This window comes from Cygnus olor, chromosome 4 (genome assembly GCF_009769625.2).
Source record: "Cygnus olor isolate bCygOlo1 chromosome 4, bCygOlo1.pri.v2, whole genome shotgun sequence".
NCBI classification, from domain to species: Eukaryota; Metazoa; Chordata; class Aves; order Anseriformes; family Anatidae; genus Cygnus; species Cygnus olor.
In genome coordinates this window covers 45,779,624-45,796,590 of record NC_049172.1, presented here as the reverse complement: position 1 = coordinate 45,796,590, position 16,967 = coordinate 45,779,624, and the positions used below count along the sequence as shown (strand labels likewise).

Here is a 16,967-nt window from a genome sequence, read left to right as displayed (position 1 = left end):
ATTTTGCATGTCCTTTTGACCAGTCTATCTGTTCCCCAACCTTGTCATACCCCCTAAGACATAAACATACCTGGAACTCACAGTAGTGAGCCTATTTGTAAACTAAGATGATAACTCACTCAATATTGACAGGAAGAGTTGCTTGCTGAGATGAATCTTTCTGGGCATAAACATGCATAAAAAACATTCATTCTTGTTCCCTGTAACCTGCAAAGATACATGTGCTTCCTTCTAACCTGGTCTTAGCCTGGCTTATCTGCTCTAAAAATCAGAACAATTCCTAATATTCACACACATTTTCATGTGCAGCTCTGTGGCATCTTCTTTCAATACAAATTGGTTATTATCTCAAAATATATATAACAAGTCTCAGCAGAAATTTTGGTGCTACATCTTCAAGTCTCTGAGGGACCCGCAGTTTGATGTGGTTATTTTCACTTCCACAAACCCTCATGCGAGATATGCAACCTCATCAATGACCAAGGAAATAGCCTATGTACTGGTAGTATCACATAAGTATTTATGCAGTTCACCTGAAATGGGCCATTTAGTTGTGGAGTGCATACTGAGGATGTATGCAGGTGCGTGTGCTCCTGTAGGCACACAGCTGCATACACGGCCAGAAACCTATTGGCGTGTGCGTGTGTGTGCTATTTGTATAAGGAGAAAAACGCCTGTATATCCCTATCTGCCTTAGTGAGCAGAAGACAACAGAACAGAAAGTGAAGGCAGATATACACTCGGATGTTTTAGAGTGGTTACTGCACACCTTGTCATGCCAGTGTGAGAAGGACAGTTGCAAGTTGCTGGTTTTGCAGCCATTAATTTTGCATCTTACGGGGACAGACAAAAAAAACATGAATTAGAATAATCCGTTGTTTTTTTTTTACCCCCCAGTAAGCATCATTGGAAGAAGACCAAAGCAGAGCAACTATAAGTTAAATATACACTTGAGCTTAGCTGCATTACATAATTCTGTAGGAGAAGCAGGCTGGAAAGATTTTTTTGTGTTTTTTTTTTTTTTCATTTAAATCTTTGTTTTTTGTGTTTTGTTTTGTTTTGTTTTTTTATTATTTCTCTTCATCTCTTAACTCCTGTTACTTTTTCCTCCTCAACTACATCATCCTCTGAAGAACGCTGGGTTTCGCAGGCAGGCGGCTAGTCACCTGCAACAACCGAGGGGTCCCGCAGAAGCTTCCAGGCTGCTGTCCGTGTCAGACGCCAGAGTTTGATCCGTGGACATGGATGAGATGTCATTGACAGATGAGGACGGAGGGAGGCTTTCACTGCTGTTCACTGCTGCACCTGTGCTACGAAAACGAACACCAATGTGATTAAACCTGAAACCCCACAACTTCTTGCAGTTTAGGAAAAGCAGAGAACACTTACCCTGTGGCAACAGGCATGTAAGTACACAGACCATCTTAAGCAACACTAAGCTGAATATGGACCATGCAAACTTCAGACATTAGGTAACACCCAACAAGATTTTACCAAGAAATTCTCTCCCTCGAGTCTGTTTTGAAGAGATGTAGCTCATATGATGTCTTATCATCACTCCACTTCTTATCTAGGCTTCTTAGAATTACAAAGCACCCAGCAATCAGTTGTCAGCTAGGATCACACAGGCATGAACATGATTCAAAAAAGGAGTAACAAACCAAATCAAGCCAGCAAAGCCTCCAGATGCTCTCATAGAAGCCTAGTTCTTGTAGGTACTTTAGTAGAATGGTGTGGCATCAAATCATCTAGTGACAGTGCAGAAATGAGTGTGGGGGAGGCAAAGCTGGGTTCTTCCTTAGTTAAGGCCTAGGAGACCAAGCCCAGGATTTCAGTAGTGACAGTATTTTTGGGCATCCCACTTTACCTTTCCTTTGTAAAATGACAATAATACCATGTTTGAATGGTATTATTCCTTATTAATCCCTTACAAATCACTCTGAATCTCTAAGATGAAAAATGAACCTGTATGAGATTACCAGTAACACGATCCAACATTTATCACACCCATAAATATTATTAGGTGTTATCACTAGAGCAACTATGTCTCAAATACCAAGCAGACCTATTTTTGAGTGTTAACACTGCAGTTCTGGTAATCAAGCTCAACCCATTAAAAGTGCTGAATTGCATTCAACTTCTGAAATTGATCTACATAACTGCTGGTGTAGGCCAAGTGCTTCAGTTACTTCTGTTTTCCTTTTGTCAGTACAGAGAACACACAGTTATTCAATGGGGCCGAGTACCTGAAGGAGAAGGCTGTCCTTTTACTACTCCATTTTTAGTTTTTTCTTCAGAATTCATTACTTCTTTGTAGATGAGTTCTGGAAGACAGAATTGCAACAGTCACAAACAGAAACCAGTGCCTGTGATCAGGAACAACAAAATCAGGAAACAGCAGCCCTCCTATAGGTGCACTGGGGCTACCCTACGTTGTCTTCATGAGTCTGACAGCTCTACTTGCCTAAGACCTCACTCTTCCATTCCCTTCCTCTGTGACCACCTCTTTTTGGAGCTGAATTGAGACAAATTGGGTTAAACTAGAACACATGAATTGTTTAATGCTCCACTACCCAGAAATGAAGCAGCAGAGTAATACAGCATTATCAAGTATAAGAAAACTTCCGATCTATCACCCTGCTACACAGCACTCTCTTCGACAGATGATCAACCTAAATTTCAATGTAGCATTGTAATCTGCACTCCAGAGTTCATGTTAACCTGTGCAGATAACGGTGGTTCTCAGAACATTCCTTGTATCTTGTGTTTTCATTACAAAAGCACCAGTTTGCTGGTTTCACTTCTTGCTGTGATAGGAATTCTTCTGGCTTTAGAGATGCACTTGGTAGTGAGACATGGCTTATTTGCCACAGAAATACCCCTTTCCATATAATCCTAAATTGTGATTACCTTTCCATTCCTCGATTGTATGTTCCCTTTCATCCAGCTGTTTATCGTATATCTGGGGAGGCGGCTGCAAGAGAAATAAAACGATTTGTCAGATTGTTCTTTATATTGTAAATAACTAGGAGTAAAGATAAATTTTCCTCTCCCTCTTTGTAATCCGTCCCATTCATGCAAAAACACATGAACCATATCTGAATATTAAAAGAGTTAACAGTTCTGGAAATCAACACTTTATATAGAAGAAAACACGATACTTCTCCCTCTTCCTCTTTTAAGCAAGAGGCATAGTTGCAGTGCAATAAGACCCTGGTCAATAATGCCATCATTCTGCTTGCACTGAGCCCGGAAATTCCACACACAGGTTGTCTTCACTGGCAGAGAAAGCACCAGACAAATAACAATCCTGATTAATTAGTAGTAACATTAACGTATTAACTTTTAAGTCACATGTTGGATACCAGACTTGCTGCTATACAATGTACCTTCTCAGAGTAAATCTAATTTTAAAGAATAGAATCTCCCTGCCAGAATTTCTGACCCATGTTCCAAATTCTCAAGCTTCTCAACAGACATGGCCAAGCCCACTGCAAACAAGGGATGTTCCCAAACAGTGACATTTGTGTGCTGGGGCTAAAGACAAGGGAATGAGGTGAAGTCCTGGACTGCAGAGTCTCATGCCTGAGGAACGAGGGTCAACCTGAAACACATGCGGAAAGTTCAAGTGAGTCCCAGGCCTCAGCTGGGGTACCTCAGGTTTCACCACATCAGCAGGGTAAGATACAGCCACATAAGAAGGCTGAGTCCCAAAACAATGCCGCTGTATTCTCATTTAGCTTAACAATCCTGTCCCAGTCAGTCCTGAAGCTTTAAAAATCGGTAGGACTCTCTGTGGAGACTCTCTGTTTCATGCTGTCAGGGAGCTGAACACTACCCAAAAGCACAGCGAGCCTCTCCACTGACTGACAGGGCACAGTAAGCTCGATCCTCTCAGCCGAGCCTACTGCACTACTGCTCAGCTGCTTGGCCAGCCCAGCACCTTGGATTTCCTAGCGGGGGAAAGCAGAGAACGCTTGGTGAAGGCACGGAAGCCTCAGGGGCTAGGAATTTAAAGAGGAGTTGCAGGAGCTGTCTGCTGGCTCTTGGCAGCAGCAGTGGGTGAGGCCTTACAGCCACTGTCTGAGGCACAGTGACAGACCTGCTGCTTCTCTGCCAGATGGAAGCCAAGCAAGTCAACCAAGCTGGACAGGAATATCCTGCAAGTACCTTCCTTTCTAAAGCTTCAGTGAGGTTACCCACAGTACAGGCTGTGGGTAAAATAACTCCTACCAAGCATAAACACTCTTTTTACACCGTCCATTGAAAAAGGGGTATTTCTCCCCTAGCCAGAAATAACAAGATTGATTCCTTCACTACTGTATGTCTCAAATGCGCAAATTACAGAATCAAAGGCAATGAGTGATCAGATGCACATTCCTGGCCTCAGTTCACACAACCACAAAATCTTTGGCTTATGTCTCCCCTAATTTATTTCAGCTATGTCTTAAGCAGGCATAATTGGTTAACAGTCAGGAAGAAAAGCTGCAGTCATTATTTCCTAGATCAACACATTCTGGAAAGGAAGGCATTTTCCAAGGAGAGAGCCCAAAACAATCTCACTCGTTACCAAACTCCTAGTTACTAGGGAAGCAACTGATTGAGGGTGAGCACCCAAACTCTGTATTTCACATGCTGTGGGATGCCAGAAACTGCACCTGCTCAGAGCTTCCCGCTGCTGTGCCATTGTTCATACTGCAGACTGGTACGTGTGAGCTAGGAGAACCCACGACTATGAGATGTGGCTCTTGGCAGAGATGTGAGAGCCAATGGTAACAAGCAGTCACTGTGATAATGAAACAAATAAGTGCCTCTGCTTCTCACAGGCAGGATGTATTTCTTATCTCTAAAGCCTGCACAGAACACAGGTGAGGGGAGCTCCACTGAGAGGCCAGGCCAGCACCCTCTCACTGAAACAGCAAAGCTTTCCCATCTGAATTTCCTTATTCAGGGAAACAAATCTTTAGGACTCGTTTAGGACATTTTCATTGATTCTGAGGCACAGCGCTGAGCTGAGAATACCACAGCAGTTTGAGGAATTAAGTTTTCCTGCAATCCTCATTAATGTTAACAAGAACCACTGAGCTTAATGCATTACCATCAACCTAGATAATCCCCTTCAGGCTGACTGCTCAATTTCTGCTACTTTTTTTTTTTATTATTATTTTCTTTTTAACCAGCTTCTAAAATTAGAGGGAAGAGGAGAGGTTTGTGACGCAGACACTGTCACAGCAGTGAAGAAGACAGAGCAGCTGTCATACCTGGATCCTCCACTGGCACCTGAGTTCAGGCTTTACTTGGTGCAAAGGTTAGCCTAAAAATTACTTTCCCGCCTAACTCAAATGGCTGACAAAATAACTGAGCTCATCACTGTTCATTTTCTACATTGATACAGTTGCGGTACTATAGATACTCTAATACATCCTTCCTACAGCACATCCCAACTGAGAATTACATGCTAGTTGGTACGTTTCACAAAAAGTATCGTCAGACTAGCATTAAAACAAAGCAGAGTAAAGACCAGGCCTATGGGTGGCAGCATCTAGCTTTTTTTTTAAACTGTTTTCTTCTCAAATCAAATTGATATGTAGGCAATTGAATTTGCAACAATAACAAAGAAAACAGTCTATATGTGGAGGCAAAAGAGAAGGAAGGAATGGTATTTCCCTTGTATGTATTAATTGCTTGCTGTTTCAGTGGTTCTTGTGTTCTAAACTGTACCAATTTCTCAAGTATTTTTGCAGTGCGTTTAACTTTCACTGAATATAATAACAAAAAAATCAGGAAATACACATATGGGTCTTTTTCTAAATTATAAAAAAGGAAAAAAAAGGAACATTCTTCAAGTGGTCACACAAACAGGAGATAACTGGACTCACCGAACACCTTTCTAACATCCAGGAGGAAAAGCTTCTCACCAGGGTAAAAAAGCAAGACAAATATTGAGGCTGATGAATTCTTACTTCACTAAAGCAACATGGACTGGTTTGTGTACGACTGCTAGGAAGTGAAGGGAATGGGCCTGAGCTCCCACGTGAATAAAGCAGCTCCCCTGCTACCCCTGCCTCTGCAGAACTGGTGTCAGCACAGTGCAGACCTTAGGATGAGCTATTTTTAGAAAGCTTGGCAGGAAGAAAGCTTGCTTCTGCATCTGTTCCTGGCCTCGCAGGGTCTGGAGCAGTGATTGTGGAGCAGAGGACAAGGCAACGACAGAGCTGGCAATGTATAAAGACCAGAGGCACCAGAGGCTGTAAAAATGAATGGTGTGAGGTTAAACAATTGGTTATATGGCTTAGGTCCCCATAAAAGGTCAATATAAACATTCCTTTGTGCTTTGCTACCCCTTCAGTTGTATTACTGATAACACTTATACATTTATTTTTGCAGCGCAAACAAGTACACCGGGGTGCTGTCAGAAGAGGCTCAAAGTCTCTCTGGCTAGAGAGGAAAATGTCAAGGGCTCTGCATTTCACCCAGTACTGCCTGGGGAGCCCACAGTTGGCTGGCTGTGGGCTCAGCTAGGGAGGCGGCAGAAGAGATGCCTCTGCCCGTGTGTTCCTTGGAGCCTGCAGAGCCTTTTGGAAATCTCACTCAGCCTGTAGTTTGCATCAAGGAAACAGTGGTCAGCTGAACTGTAAGGGTGCCATGCAGCAGGAGTCGAGGTTTCTTGGCTACATGCAGACAAGAGAACAGCTTGCAGATATGTTCCAGCAAGCTGGAAAACGCTTTAATTTGGTTTGGAAAAAAAAAAAAAAAGAAAGATCTCTTTCTTCTAAAACCACTAGTTCCCACTGACAATAGCAAAGACTGCTGCAGTAGCTCTGTTCAGCTTCCATAATTAATCAGCTATAAATGGATAGATGTTGCTGACTACAGAAAATATCTGTACCCATGTACAAAGCAAAGCTGCAAATTTCTTTTGTGAGACAGCAGATGTGCACCACTGACCTCTGAGCAAAAACCCAAACCCTGCAACTGATTGCTAAAAGACCCTGTGGCAGATCACCAAAGAGTTCTGATACATCTGAATAAATACAGGGCTAAACAAGAGAAGAGAATACCAGAAAAGCTGCACAGCCTGACAGCCTTGATTTTGCCACTGAAACATCACCTGTAGTAAAGGTGACACTGAAGAAAAGCCTTTGAAGTGTTTTTTGCCAAGGTCACAGAGCTCACAGGTAAGTAAGAGAAAGGTGATTTTTTTTCTTCTTTTTCTTTTGGACAACCTATGACACTTGAAACTACTTTTGAACAGGTTGTATTTAACAGCTGGACATAGATTGTTTACAGACAAAATGCCGAAACGATAAAGCAGCAGTCTCTTTTTCGGATGGAGAGGACCTTGGGCTGAGATCCACCAACCAAGCTCTTCTCATAAGCATTGTAGGAAATGACATCACGTTAATAAAGGGTAAGATGCAGCAGCTTGACACACAGAGAAAAATCAACGATAATTCAGAACTCAGCCCCTCCCTCAGGGGTGGTTCTAGATGCAGACATATCCCAGTGTAACCAAGTCCTACGAAAATATAACCAGTGAAGAAAGCAGCGTGTGTTACAGTGAAAAGCAAATCCATAAAATACACCACTGTTGTAAAACTCTTACCAATGTAGAGAAATGCTTAAAAAGGACATTTTTTACATCTGCTCTCAGAGTTTTCTAAGAAATCTCACTTCTAATGGATATGTCAGATAACTATAGATGCAGTTAAATCTAAGTTGAATTTTGGTATCAGCTAATGGAAAGCAACAGATAATCATCTGCAACAAATTTTAATACCAGATTTGATCCATGGAATGGAGTGATATTGTTCCCAAGTAAGAACCAATATGAAATCATGCTGATATTCAAGAGATTGCAAAATGAAGCGATTCCTCCATCATTTATAGGTAAAAAGTTTGAAAGATTAAGTCCTAAGCAATTCTATTACCTAAGAATGTGATTTGATACTGATAAGCAGTTCTCTTCCCCCTTCTAAATCATCTCTAATGCCAGTGGTATGGAAAGAGTTAGACTGGAGACCAAGCTGCTCAAGCCAACACCTTCATAGAGAACAACCAGCACAACTGTTCTCAAGTTCACTTTCAGAGCTGCCCAGTTGGCAACGCTGAAGCTATTCTGAAGCACTTGCCTAGGAATTCATTCTACTGACATACTGCGTAAACATTTTGGGATACAAACAGTGACATGCATACAGACACCACTGTATAAACATTAGGGGAGATATGAAAAACAAAGCATCAGATTTGGGACTTGCAGATAATCTCAATGCAGTGTAAGAATGCATAGCAACTTCAAAAAAGGTAGCTGTATAAATGAAAAGTCTCAAGCACAACATTTTCAGACAAGAAAACAGAATTTAATAAGACATCAGGGAGCTATTGAGATTAGGTACAATAAACACAGTAAGTAGTCTATGTTTGTAGGCAAGGAATGTTAGAAATGTCTTTCCTTAAAAAAAAAAAAAAAAGAATAGAGCACTTGAAGAGAGAAAAGGTATCATGTGTCTCATTTATTCATGGTAATAGTCCAAATATTGTTATGTAGCTAAACTAAATACCATACAAGGAGAGTAATAAATGTAAGCATAAGTTTAAAAGTTGATCCAAGACAGTTTCTTCATGTAGCATATAGGAGGATGGAACCTCTAATTGAAATATGAAATAAATTACTAAGGTCTCTCGGTTCCTAGTACAGATTTCCTGTGTAGTATCAATAAATGACAACTTCTCTTTGATCTCTGTTTGTCCCACATACAAATTCGGCGTGATGGTACCTTCCTGTGAGACACCAGTCAGGCTCAGCAGCGCTACAGATACTCGCAAATCCTTATGAGACTGGAAGGTACTTGGGCAGTGATGCTGTGAATTGACTGCATATCCTCTCCATTGGGATGACTACTGAAATCAGGCAGTAAGTTTTTATGCAGAGTTGCACTTGAAAATCAAGACACAAAACATTTTGTGTCTGGGCCAATCTACTAACAGCTGTCATCTAGGCTTTGTCCCAAGCTTAGATTCACTTTGCAGTAAGAGACAAGGAGTATTTCAATTAAAAGTTGAGCTGCTCATCACCTCAAGGTGATTACATGTCCTATTTATAAGAGTTATAGCTGGCTGAATAATGGATTTATTTTTTTTTTGCTACCATGCTTGAAATGTGAAGTGGAGGCTGCTTTGGTCACAGCTGTTGACCACCTAACTCCATTTAGTCAATACTTTAAGCAATCTTCTGAAAAGCCACTTATCAGACTTGGTATTCATGTATAAATGCCTCCCATTTCTAACAGCAGATTATCTCACACATTTGAAACCGAACGTCCTTTGCTGTAATGTGTCTTACTGCTATCCTAGCACTAAAACTGTTCTAATGTCTGCCTGGCTGCACTGATGTCTGTGAAAGAGAACAGGCAGGAAAAGAAAGACACTTGATATGGTACGCTGGGTCACAGAAAAGAGCTGAAGTTTCTTTGGGTGAGGGTATACCGCTAAGACTTGGTCTGGGAAAGGCACTGCTGGGAAAGGCGTACCCTATAGTGGTTAGCGTATCCCCATGCCTGTTTATTGGGCACAGTTCTTGGACTTACCTGAAATATCGGGGGCTGACTGCTACCAGACATGCTCTAAATCTAGGCTGGTAACAGATTTCAACAGTTCCAAAAATCTAAGGAATTCCACACAATCATAAACATACGTTACCTGTAGAGATATGTTTTTGTACTATTTTAAGACACATTTTAATTGTAATTGAGAAATCATCTTCTAAGTGAGTAACACTATTCAAATGAAATTTAGAGCAATGATGTACTCTTGGGAGAACCTATTGCTGCGATTTTTTATCAAAGTTACTGTGGCAAGCTGGGTGGGCTGAAAAGAAGCTGACTATCAAGCTTAATAGGTTGGACATGAGAATTTCCTCCAAGTCTGTTTATTCACTCCAAAGGTAAGTTTAATAACAGTGCAATGCCTGTTTCTAACTATGAACACAACTGTTTCAGAGCTGTTGCGGTCTTTGGATATGGTTTGTTCTTTGAACAAGTCTGTGGGAGAGTCACAGCACTGTTTATGTAACCTCATGCTGTTAGTGAAAAGCAAGTACCACGTCTGATAACAGTTTCTTCCTCTGCTTATCAGGGAATCACAACATGATATTTAAGGCAGACCAGAAAAGTATGATGTTGTTACATGTCAGGAGGAAAAAGGGTATTGCATTCCTACCACTGCCTATTTCTGTTAGAGTCTTTGCCCATTAGAATGAGACATAATAGTTTTATTGCCCCCAGACAGCCTGTGAAGGACCATAAACTTTTAATAGATGTGTAAAAAGGGATTGTAACTCTCTCGCTAGTCTGCTTTTTAACTGGACAGGGCTATTTTATATGTTCCTCACACATTCAAAATGCCATAAACCTGGGCAGATGTAGAGGGTCATTACCTCCAGGTGAAACCTGGACACCAAATTCTCTTAACCATCTTCAGTGCTCTTCGCAGTTTACTCCAACATACACTGACACTTCATGACACTGCAATAGCTCACTTCAAAATGCCTGTCACACAAAATGCTTTCTGTTACCTCTTCTGCCAGGCCTCTGAACCAAATGAACCTTGTACAGCAGACAACTAGCTGCTTTTGATGAAGACCAGACCTTCAGTCGTGTGATGAAAGCCCTCACCCTATGGAGAAGTGCTTATCAAGTGCTACAAAAGGGAGGGTGCAGTAAACATGAGCAGATGCAACACAGTGCAGTACTGTGAGAGGTTCAACACAACCAAATGAGCAAAAGTATCTCCACTGCTCACTTGACTGGTGCTCTGCTCTCAGTTTCCATGGCCTGTGCTCTTGCACGGCAATCTGTGAAAGAATGGGGTTGTTTCATGCTGTGAACAATGAAGGAAAACTCATTTAGGTAGCAGATGCTCCTCTGCAAACTTTCCCTAAGCAAATGGCAGAATATTCTTCTTGGCTACTCCATTCTCTCTCCCTGTCCTCCCTCCAGTCAATGCTTTCCTTGCATGTCCTCTTTGCAGGAAACAGCTAAGGCCCCTATTTTACCCTCTGGCACCTAGTCCATTAAATGGATGCAAATCTCTGCACTTCTTCTCTGGAGGCAGGGCCCACCTAGGAGAAAGCAAAGCAAAAACCACAGTGTGTACCTGGTGCCTCTCCAACATGGGATGATGCAATGTAAAATCTGGCTTACACCTCTTCTTTTCCCTTCTCAAACAATAAAGCTATTATTTGTAATGTAATAGGCAGGTATATCCCCAAATACAATGTATTTCCTTGTGTAAAGGAAGAGAAGAAAAGATTGAGATTACTGTAGTACCTATTAAGCTTCTGTAAAGTGCTCCTGATCCCTCTGGCCTGAGAGGAGATCTGATCCACTTCACCTCTTCATCACTCCAGAGTGATGCAACTCAACTTGGGTAAGAACCCAGGCAACAGATAATTGAAGTGTTGAGCTTTTCTTGAGTCAAAACCAGGCTTTTCAAAAATGTCCGTCTCTAAAGCTTTGTTTTCAGACAGGAAAAATAGACCTGTGCACCTTGGATAAAACCAGTTGCAGAAGGCAGACACTGACTTAAGAGAAGACTCGCTTAATTGTAAAAAAACAAAACAAACACACACCAAAAAAAAAAAAAATCACCGGCACCGGGACAGTTTTTTTTGTTTTGTTTTGTTTTTTTAAGTGCAAGCAATTACTGCCTAGTAAGAGTCATGATTACTTCCACGAAAATCCACCAAACAGTCTGGACAAAAGAAAAACCTGACTAACTGCAATTTGTCTAGTGAAACAAATGCCCAACATGTTGTAAATGTTGTAAATGTTTTTAGCAAAGATCATCTTGGTTTAAAGATAACGCAACAAATGCTTCAGAAATGGCCAACATATTTAAAATAGCATGCCTGAATTTCAATGTGAAATAAGCAAAAAGAATGGAAAACAAGTGTAGAACAGAATACAGAGAGAAAATGCAAAATGCATTAACTGGTTTATCAGGTAATGGAAACAGCAAAGGGTCAAAATAGTCCAATTTCCTGGTAATTAAAATACAAGAATACCTTTAAGAGACAGAGAAGAGTTGAGCAAATGCTGCAAAGTATATTATTTAGAAAAGAATGACTACTGTGCTCCACACATGGCTTTATTATTATCAAAGTTTGCAAGAGAAAGCACCACAATGTCTATTCATGCACAGATACTGTTCCTCTGGTTCTAAGTCTTCCAGTCAGGGAACACAAGCCATTTCACACAGCTTTGTACACACTGAGAACAGAAATCTTACAATAGCAGACTCACCTCAGAGTTATTAACGTTAGCATAAAATATTTGTCAACTAATTCCAATAATGAACGTAGATCTTGAAACTATCCGTGGATAATAAGAAAAAAATGGGGCTAAATGGTTTGAATAAAGGCAAGATCAGGAGGTATGAAAGCACAGTGCCTGTAAGTAAAAGACTTATCTGAGTTCTTTTCACATCAGAGTAGTTCCTTAATACGGAAGTAATGCATGAAAATACAACTTAATTACCTGTTAATAGAATGAGACCTGCAAGAGGGATATTAAACTGGAACAGGCATGTTGGGGTGTAACATATATCAGCATATCATATGTTAGAACCTCAGAGTGACTGAACTTCTTTAAAAAAAAAAGCAAGTGCACAAAATCGAAAGGCTTTCCAAATAGCAGAGCCATCCCCTCTAAAGCATCCCTAAGTAATACACTCTGCAAAAAGCTTACGCAATGGAAATTCGGTGTTTTTCTCATGTTTTCCATTTACTCTTCCTTCAAGGTCACTGCTCTTTTAAGAACATACACTGAATTGGAACATGTCTCTGAACAGCAATGACTGAAATTTGCAGGGATCAGGGTCTTACCTGCCTGTTGTGATAAGTAACATTTCCAAACCTGCTGCAAGATTGGGCTCTGTTTCCATACACTGTTAGGGAACATCTCTGAATTTATACCTATTCATACCACGCCACTGAAGTACCTACAGATTGCACTGATTCCTGTTAACACCAGCCTGATCAAGGCATGCAGGGAGGTGAATGAAGCATGACAAGACTGAAAGAAAAATTCAATTTCAACTTCTTTGCCTGCAGTATATGTGGTACCAAACACTGAACTGTCACCCAGGAAATCACATGAGCCTCTGCCTCAGTTTAGTAATATATATTCCACTAAGATTTCAAGATTTTGTATTGTTTTGTTTGATTCTCCTCTTCTGCACATACATCCTTGAAAATAAATACAAGTGATGCTTACTGTTTTCCACATGGTCAGGTTTATAAAGAAAGATAACCTTTTTTTTTTTTTTTTGCCAGACTGTTATATAGCTAGAAAAAACAGGTGAGCTACTGCTTCAAAACACTCTTCCCATCTTGACTAGAAGAGAGCAGAAAACGGCTTCATGTACTTAAAACTTTTTTTATTTCTTCTATTGTCAGTTAATTTAACAAACAGATGCATTGTGTCCCAACAGATATAATTTCACATGAATCCAGAGACTACCACAGTCAAAACATCGTTTCTTATAGCATGTTTGTTATCAAGCTGCTATAAAGCAGGAGAAAAACATGAATCACATCTACATTTTGCAGTCTGAAATAAGGAATCACATCTGACTTACCGCCTCCACTTCTGCTGGGTCATACCAGACGTTAATGTATGGATGCTGTAAGGCTTCATCTACTGATATTCGCTTAGCCGGATCAATGACTAGCATCTTTGATAAAAGGTCCCTGGCTTGGCTGGCTAGAACAATGAAATCAGACAAAAACGGTTATTAGTACAAGAAATCAATGCCACCAGAGAAAGGTGAATTGGACTATGGAATGATGCAGCCCTTCTAGAGATTGCTTACAGGTACTTCTGCCCCCTCCCTTGTTAGGGCAAGAGCTCTTCAGTAACCACCGTTAGGCTGCATTCATTAGAAAGGTGCCAACTTCAGGCTAGCATGCCAGAAGTGCCCTAGCAGGCTTCACTGAAATTTTACATGCTGTGGGCAGATTAAATGTACAAAGCTGACTAATACACCCAAGAAAAATGAGCTTGAGTTATCTGAATTACTGCCAGGATCAGGAAATAAGCTAACAGAATGAAGTATAAAACCATGACACTTGTAAATCAAAACCTGAAACTTACATGTACTCTTAAGGTGGTTCAGAAAAACATTGAAACTTATCTGTGCTTTTTCACATAGCCCTCCGGGAGCCATTAAAATCTCCTGTTTGGAGATTTTAATAGATATCATCAAACCCCTTGTTAAAAAAAAATCAGCAACTTTCTTTGCTATTGCTACTAGTGTAGTGTTCAATTCCATGCTCAAAATAGTTTACTATATATCACACAACAGAGAACTTGAAAGAAAGAAGAATGTAAAAGAGGTATCAAGTGCAAAACGTTATTAGGTTTCCCATCTCACACAATCCTGCTATCAAATGAAACTGTTAACATTTCTTACTGAACTATTTAAGCAGGAAGTGGGATGATACAGTGATGCACCAGCAGAACTCTTGTAACGCACTGTTTCTTGCTCTGACACTGTATCTTTAGAAGGACCATTCAGTTTGCTTAAATGCATGTGCTTCCTGTATCCAAAAGTAACAGCGCACTTTGCGGTTGCTGTTCATCAGTTCCAAATCCATGAAAATTTATTTGTTCAAATTTATTGTAGGAGGAGTATGGAATTCTGTGTATCCCAAAGCATTCACTCAGACCTTCACTTGGCTCCTAGAGCTGAGACAGCAGCCTTGCTACCAAACAGCTGCTAATGGGAAGGGTTCTCTGGGAAATGGAAAGACATCTCAATTGCAAGCAATTGAAGATCATTACAGGCCACTGTAGTAAGCAACCCAAGTACTCAAGAGGTGCAGAACAGATACACAGCACAAGCTGGTAGGTGTTCTAGAGCTGCAGTGAGAAATCCTTTTTATCCTAAGCACACATTAATCAGTCTTTCCAGTTGGAGATAGAAGTTGTGTTGAAGTAAACCACGGCTTCAAAATATGATTAAGGCCATCACAAAACATGTTAGTGTATATATTGTAGAGCAGCATATCTAGTTGCACCAGAATTAAGTTACTGCTCAGCTTTACATGTCAAAACGGAACCATAGCATTTTTCAAAATAAGAAATCCACCCACAACACATATTAAACCTCAGCTATATCAAGACCATTTTGGCTGATGTTGCTGATAACTTTCCATTGTCCAGGAAAGGCAGAGCTATGAGGCAGGCACCTGGCCAAACTGGTCCTTTCTAGTTTAAAAGAAAAGCGTGCAAGTGTTGAGATGTTGTGATGAAAGCTCTCATTTTCCTTTGTGCTACAAGTTTTAGCAAGAGAATAAAGGAACACCACAGTTCCTCACGATACAGAAGTACCATAAAGAACAAACACCATGTGGTTATGCTTGACACGTTAATCAGTGACAATGCAGACTTCCTTGGCTGCCCAAGCACCAGGTTCTCCAAAAATCACTTCCAAAAGCTGCCTCTCAGCTCAACATAAGAATTCACTCGTCTCCGTAACTAAATGCATTAAGAAGGAATACAACTAGAGAGAAGAAAAATTGGGAAAATCCTTCCTCGCACTGCGGCTGTTCACATGTTAACTGTGGTCCTTTATCAGACATACCTTTGAGTTTGTTGTGTTCCGAGTCAGCTGGGAAGAGAGAGTCTGGAAAAAGTTTGGGGAAGGTGAGGCCAGCGTACTTGGGTCTGTTCTCAACATAGTTCCGTACCGTCGGCTGCAGCTTCTTCATGAATTCTGGACAGGGCGTTCCCAGCTGCTCGATAACTTTATTCCACTGATCAATATCTGACATAAGTAATTAAGGAAAACACAAACCCCAGTCTCCTGGCCTTTCTACACAGTCACTCCCTGGGAATCCTCAGAGGTGTCCACTCCTTTCATAAAATCTTTGCAGCCGCTACCTTTTCGCATCATTATGCCTCCAAGTCCTACTGCCTGCAAAGGGCACAACTCTCTCCCATGTCTACGTTAAGTGAAGGTGTTGTGCAAATCCCAAACCAACAAGTATGGGGAAATACACAGCCTGCTCTCTTGAGATCGTCACCAGCAGCTTGCTCCCCTTCTCCTGCACACCTGTGTGTCGCTCCAGCTGCACGGGCACAGAAGGGCACTGCAATGTAGTCGCACAGCCTCTGTGCTGTCGGTGCAAAGCAAGGCCCAGCTGACACAAACCACAGAAAAGGAGTTCTGCCTGGGACACAAGTCGCCCTCTACTCACCTGCTTTATGCCACTATGATTACTCTCCCGGATAACTTAATTAGTAATAATTGTACTAAACCACCCATCTGAAGCCCCCCAAAAGCGATTTGTTAGATGTCATAAGAATTTACTGGGACTCACTGTCTGTAGATGAACGATGCCTTGGGTATAGACAGATGATTCTCTTTAACGCCACTATGATGGCTATCTTGCTAAACTGTGACTAATAAGAAACAGGCTTTCACACTTAGAAACAAATCTTATTATAGGCAATTTGTACTGAGCATTTTCTTCTTCTTTTTTCTGTTTTTGTTTTCTTGAGACAACAATTACACAGCTGATAAATGATTTGAAGCTCTTCCAGCCACATTCAGAACAACCGCGCCAACAAAAAAAGTTAAGTGACTAACTGGAAGGTCAGTACCATCTCTACATTGCTCTTATTCACAGTGCTGAGAATCTGATGATAACATGAAAAAAGGAATACCACGTGCAGACATGGGTACATTTATGCTAAGAAATGTGGTGCAGGGTGCTTTGTAAGAACATACTGGAAATAAGTGTTTAAGAGACAAACATCTAAAGCATTTCAGCACAGGAAGAGGGTTTTTATTCTTCACGTACATTACTGTTGTCATGACTGTCTTAACCATGAAGGAGTTTCCCACATACCAGACAATTCCTCACAATCTAAGAGACAAATGAGGTCCATGGGATGGAGGTA

General features: G+C 41.0%; 1 protein-coding gene and 1 long non-coding RNA gene across 4 annotated transcripts in view; one reads left to right on the top strand and one right to left on the bottom strand.

The window, feature by feature from the left end:
• The window catches only part of LOC121070274, a 29,122-nt gene extending 27,851 nt beyond the window's left edge, over positions 1 to 1,271 (top strand). For 2 of the 3 annotated variants that reach the window (XR_005819979.1, XR_005819978.1), the window contains exon 6: positions 1 to 706. This exon is cut by the window's left edge and continues 920 nt beyond it. This is a non-coding gene — a long non-coding RNA (uncharacterized LOC121070274). Of the gene's footprint in view, positions 707 to 1,133 lie in introns of those variants that run through there. The other variant, XR_005819980.1, reaches the window with a different exon arrangement.
• The window catches only part of MAPK10 (mitogen-activated protein kinase 10), a 102,921-nt gene that overhangs the window by 1,908 nt on the left and 84,046 nt on the right, over positions 1 to 16,967 (bottom strand). The window contains 5 exon segments of the mRNA XM_040557217.1: positions 1 to 1,305; positions 2,247 to 2,324; positions 2,911 to 2,974; positions 13,639 to 13,763; positions 15,646 to 15,828. The exon segment at positions 1 to 1,305 is cut by the window's left edge and continues 1,908 nt beyond it. Coding sequence (XP_040413151.1) covers positions 1,163 to 1,305; positions 2,247 to 2,324; positions 2,911 to 2,974; positions 13,639 to 13,763; positions 15,646 to 15,828 — 593 coding nt within the window. The 3' untranslated portion in view covers positions 1 to 1,162.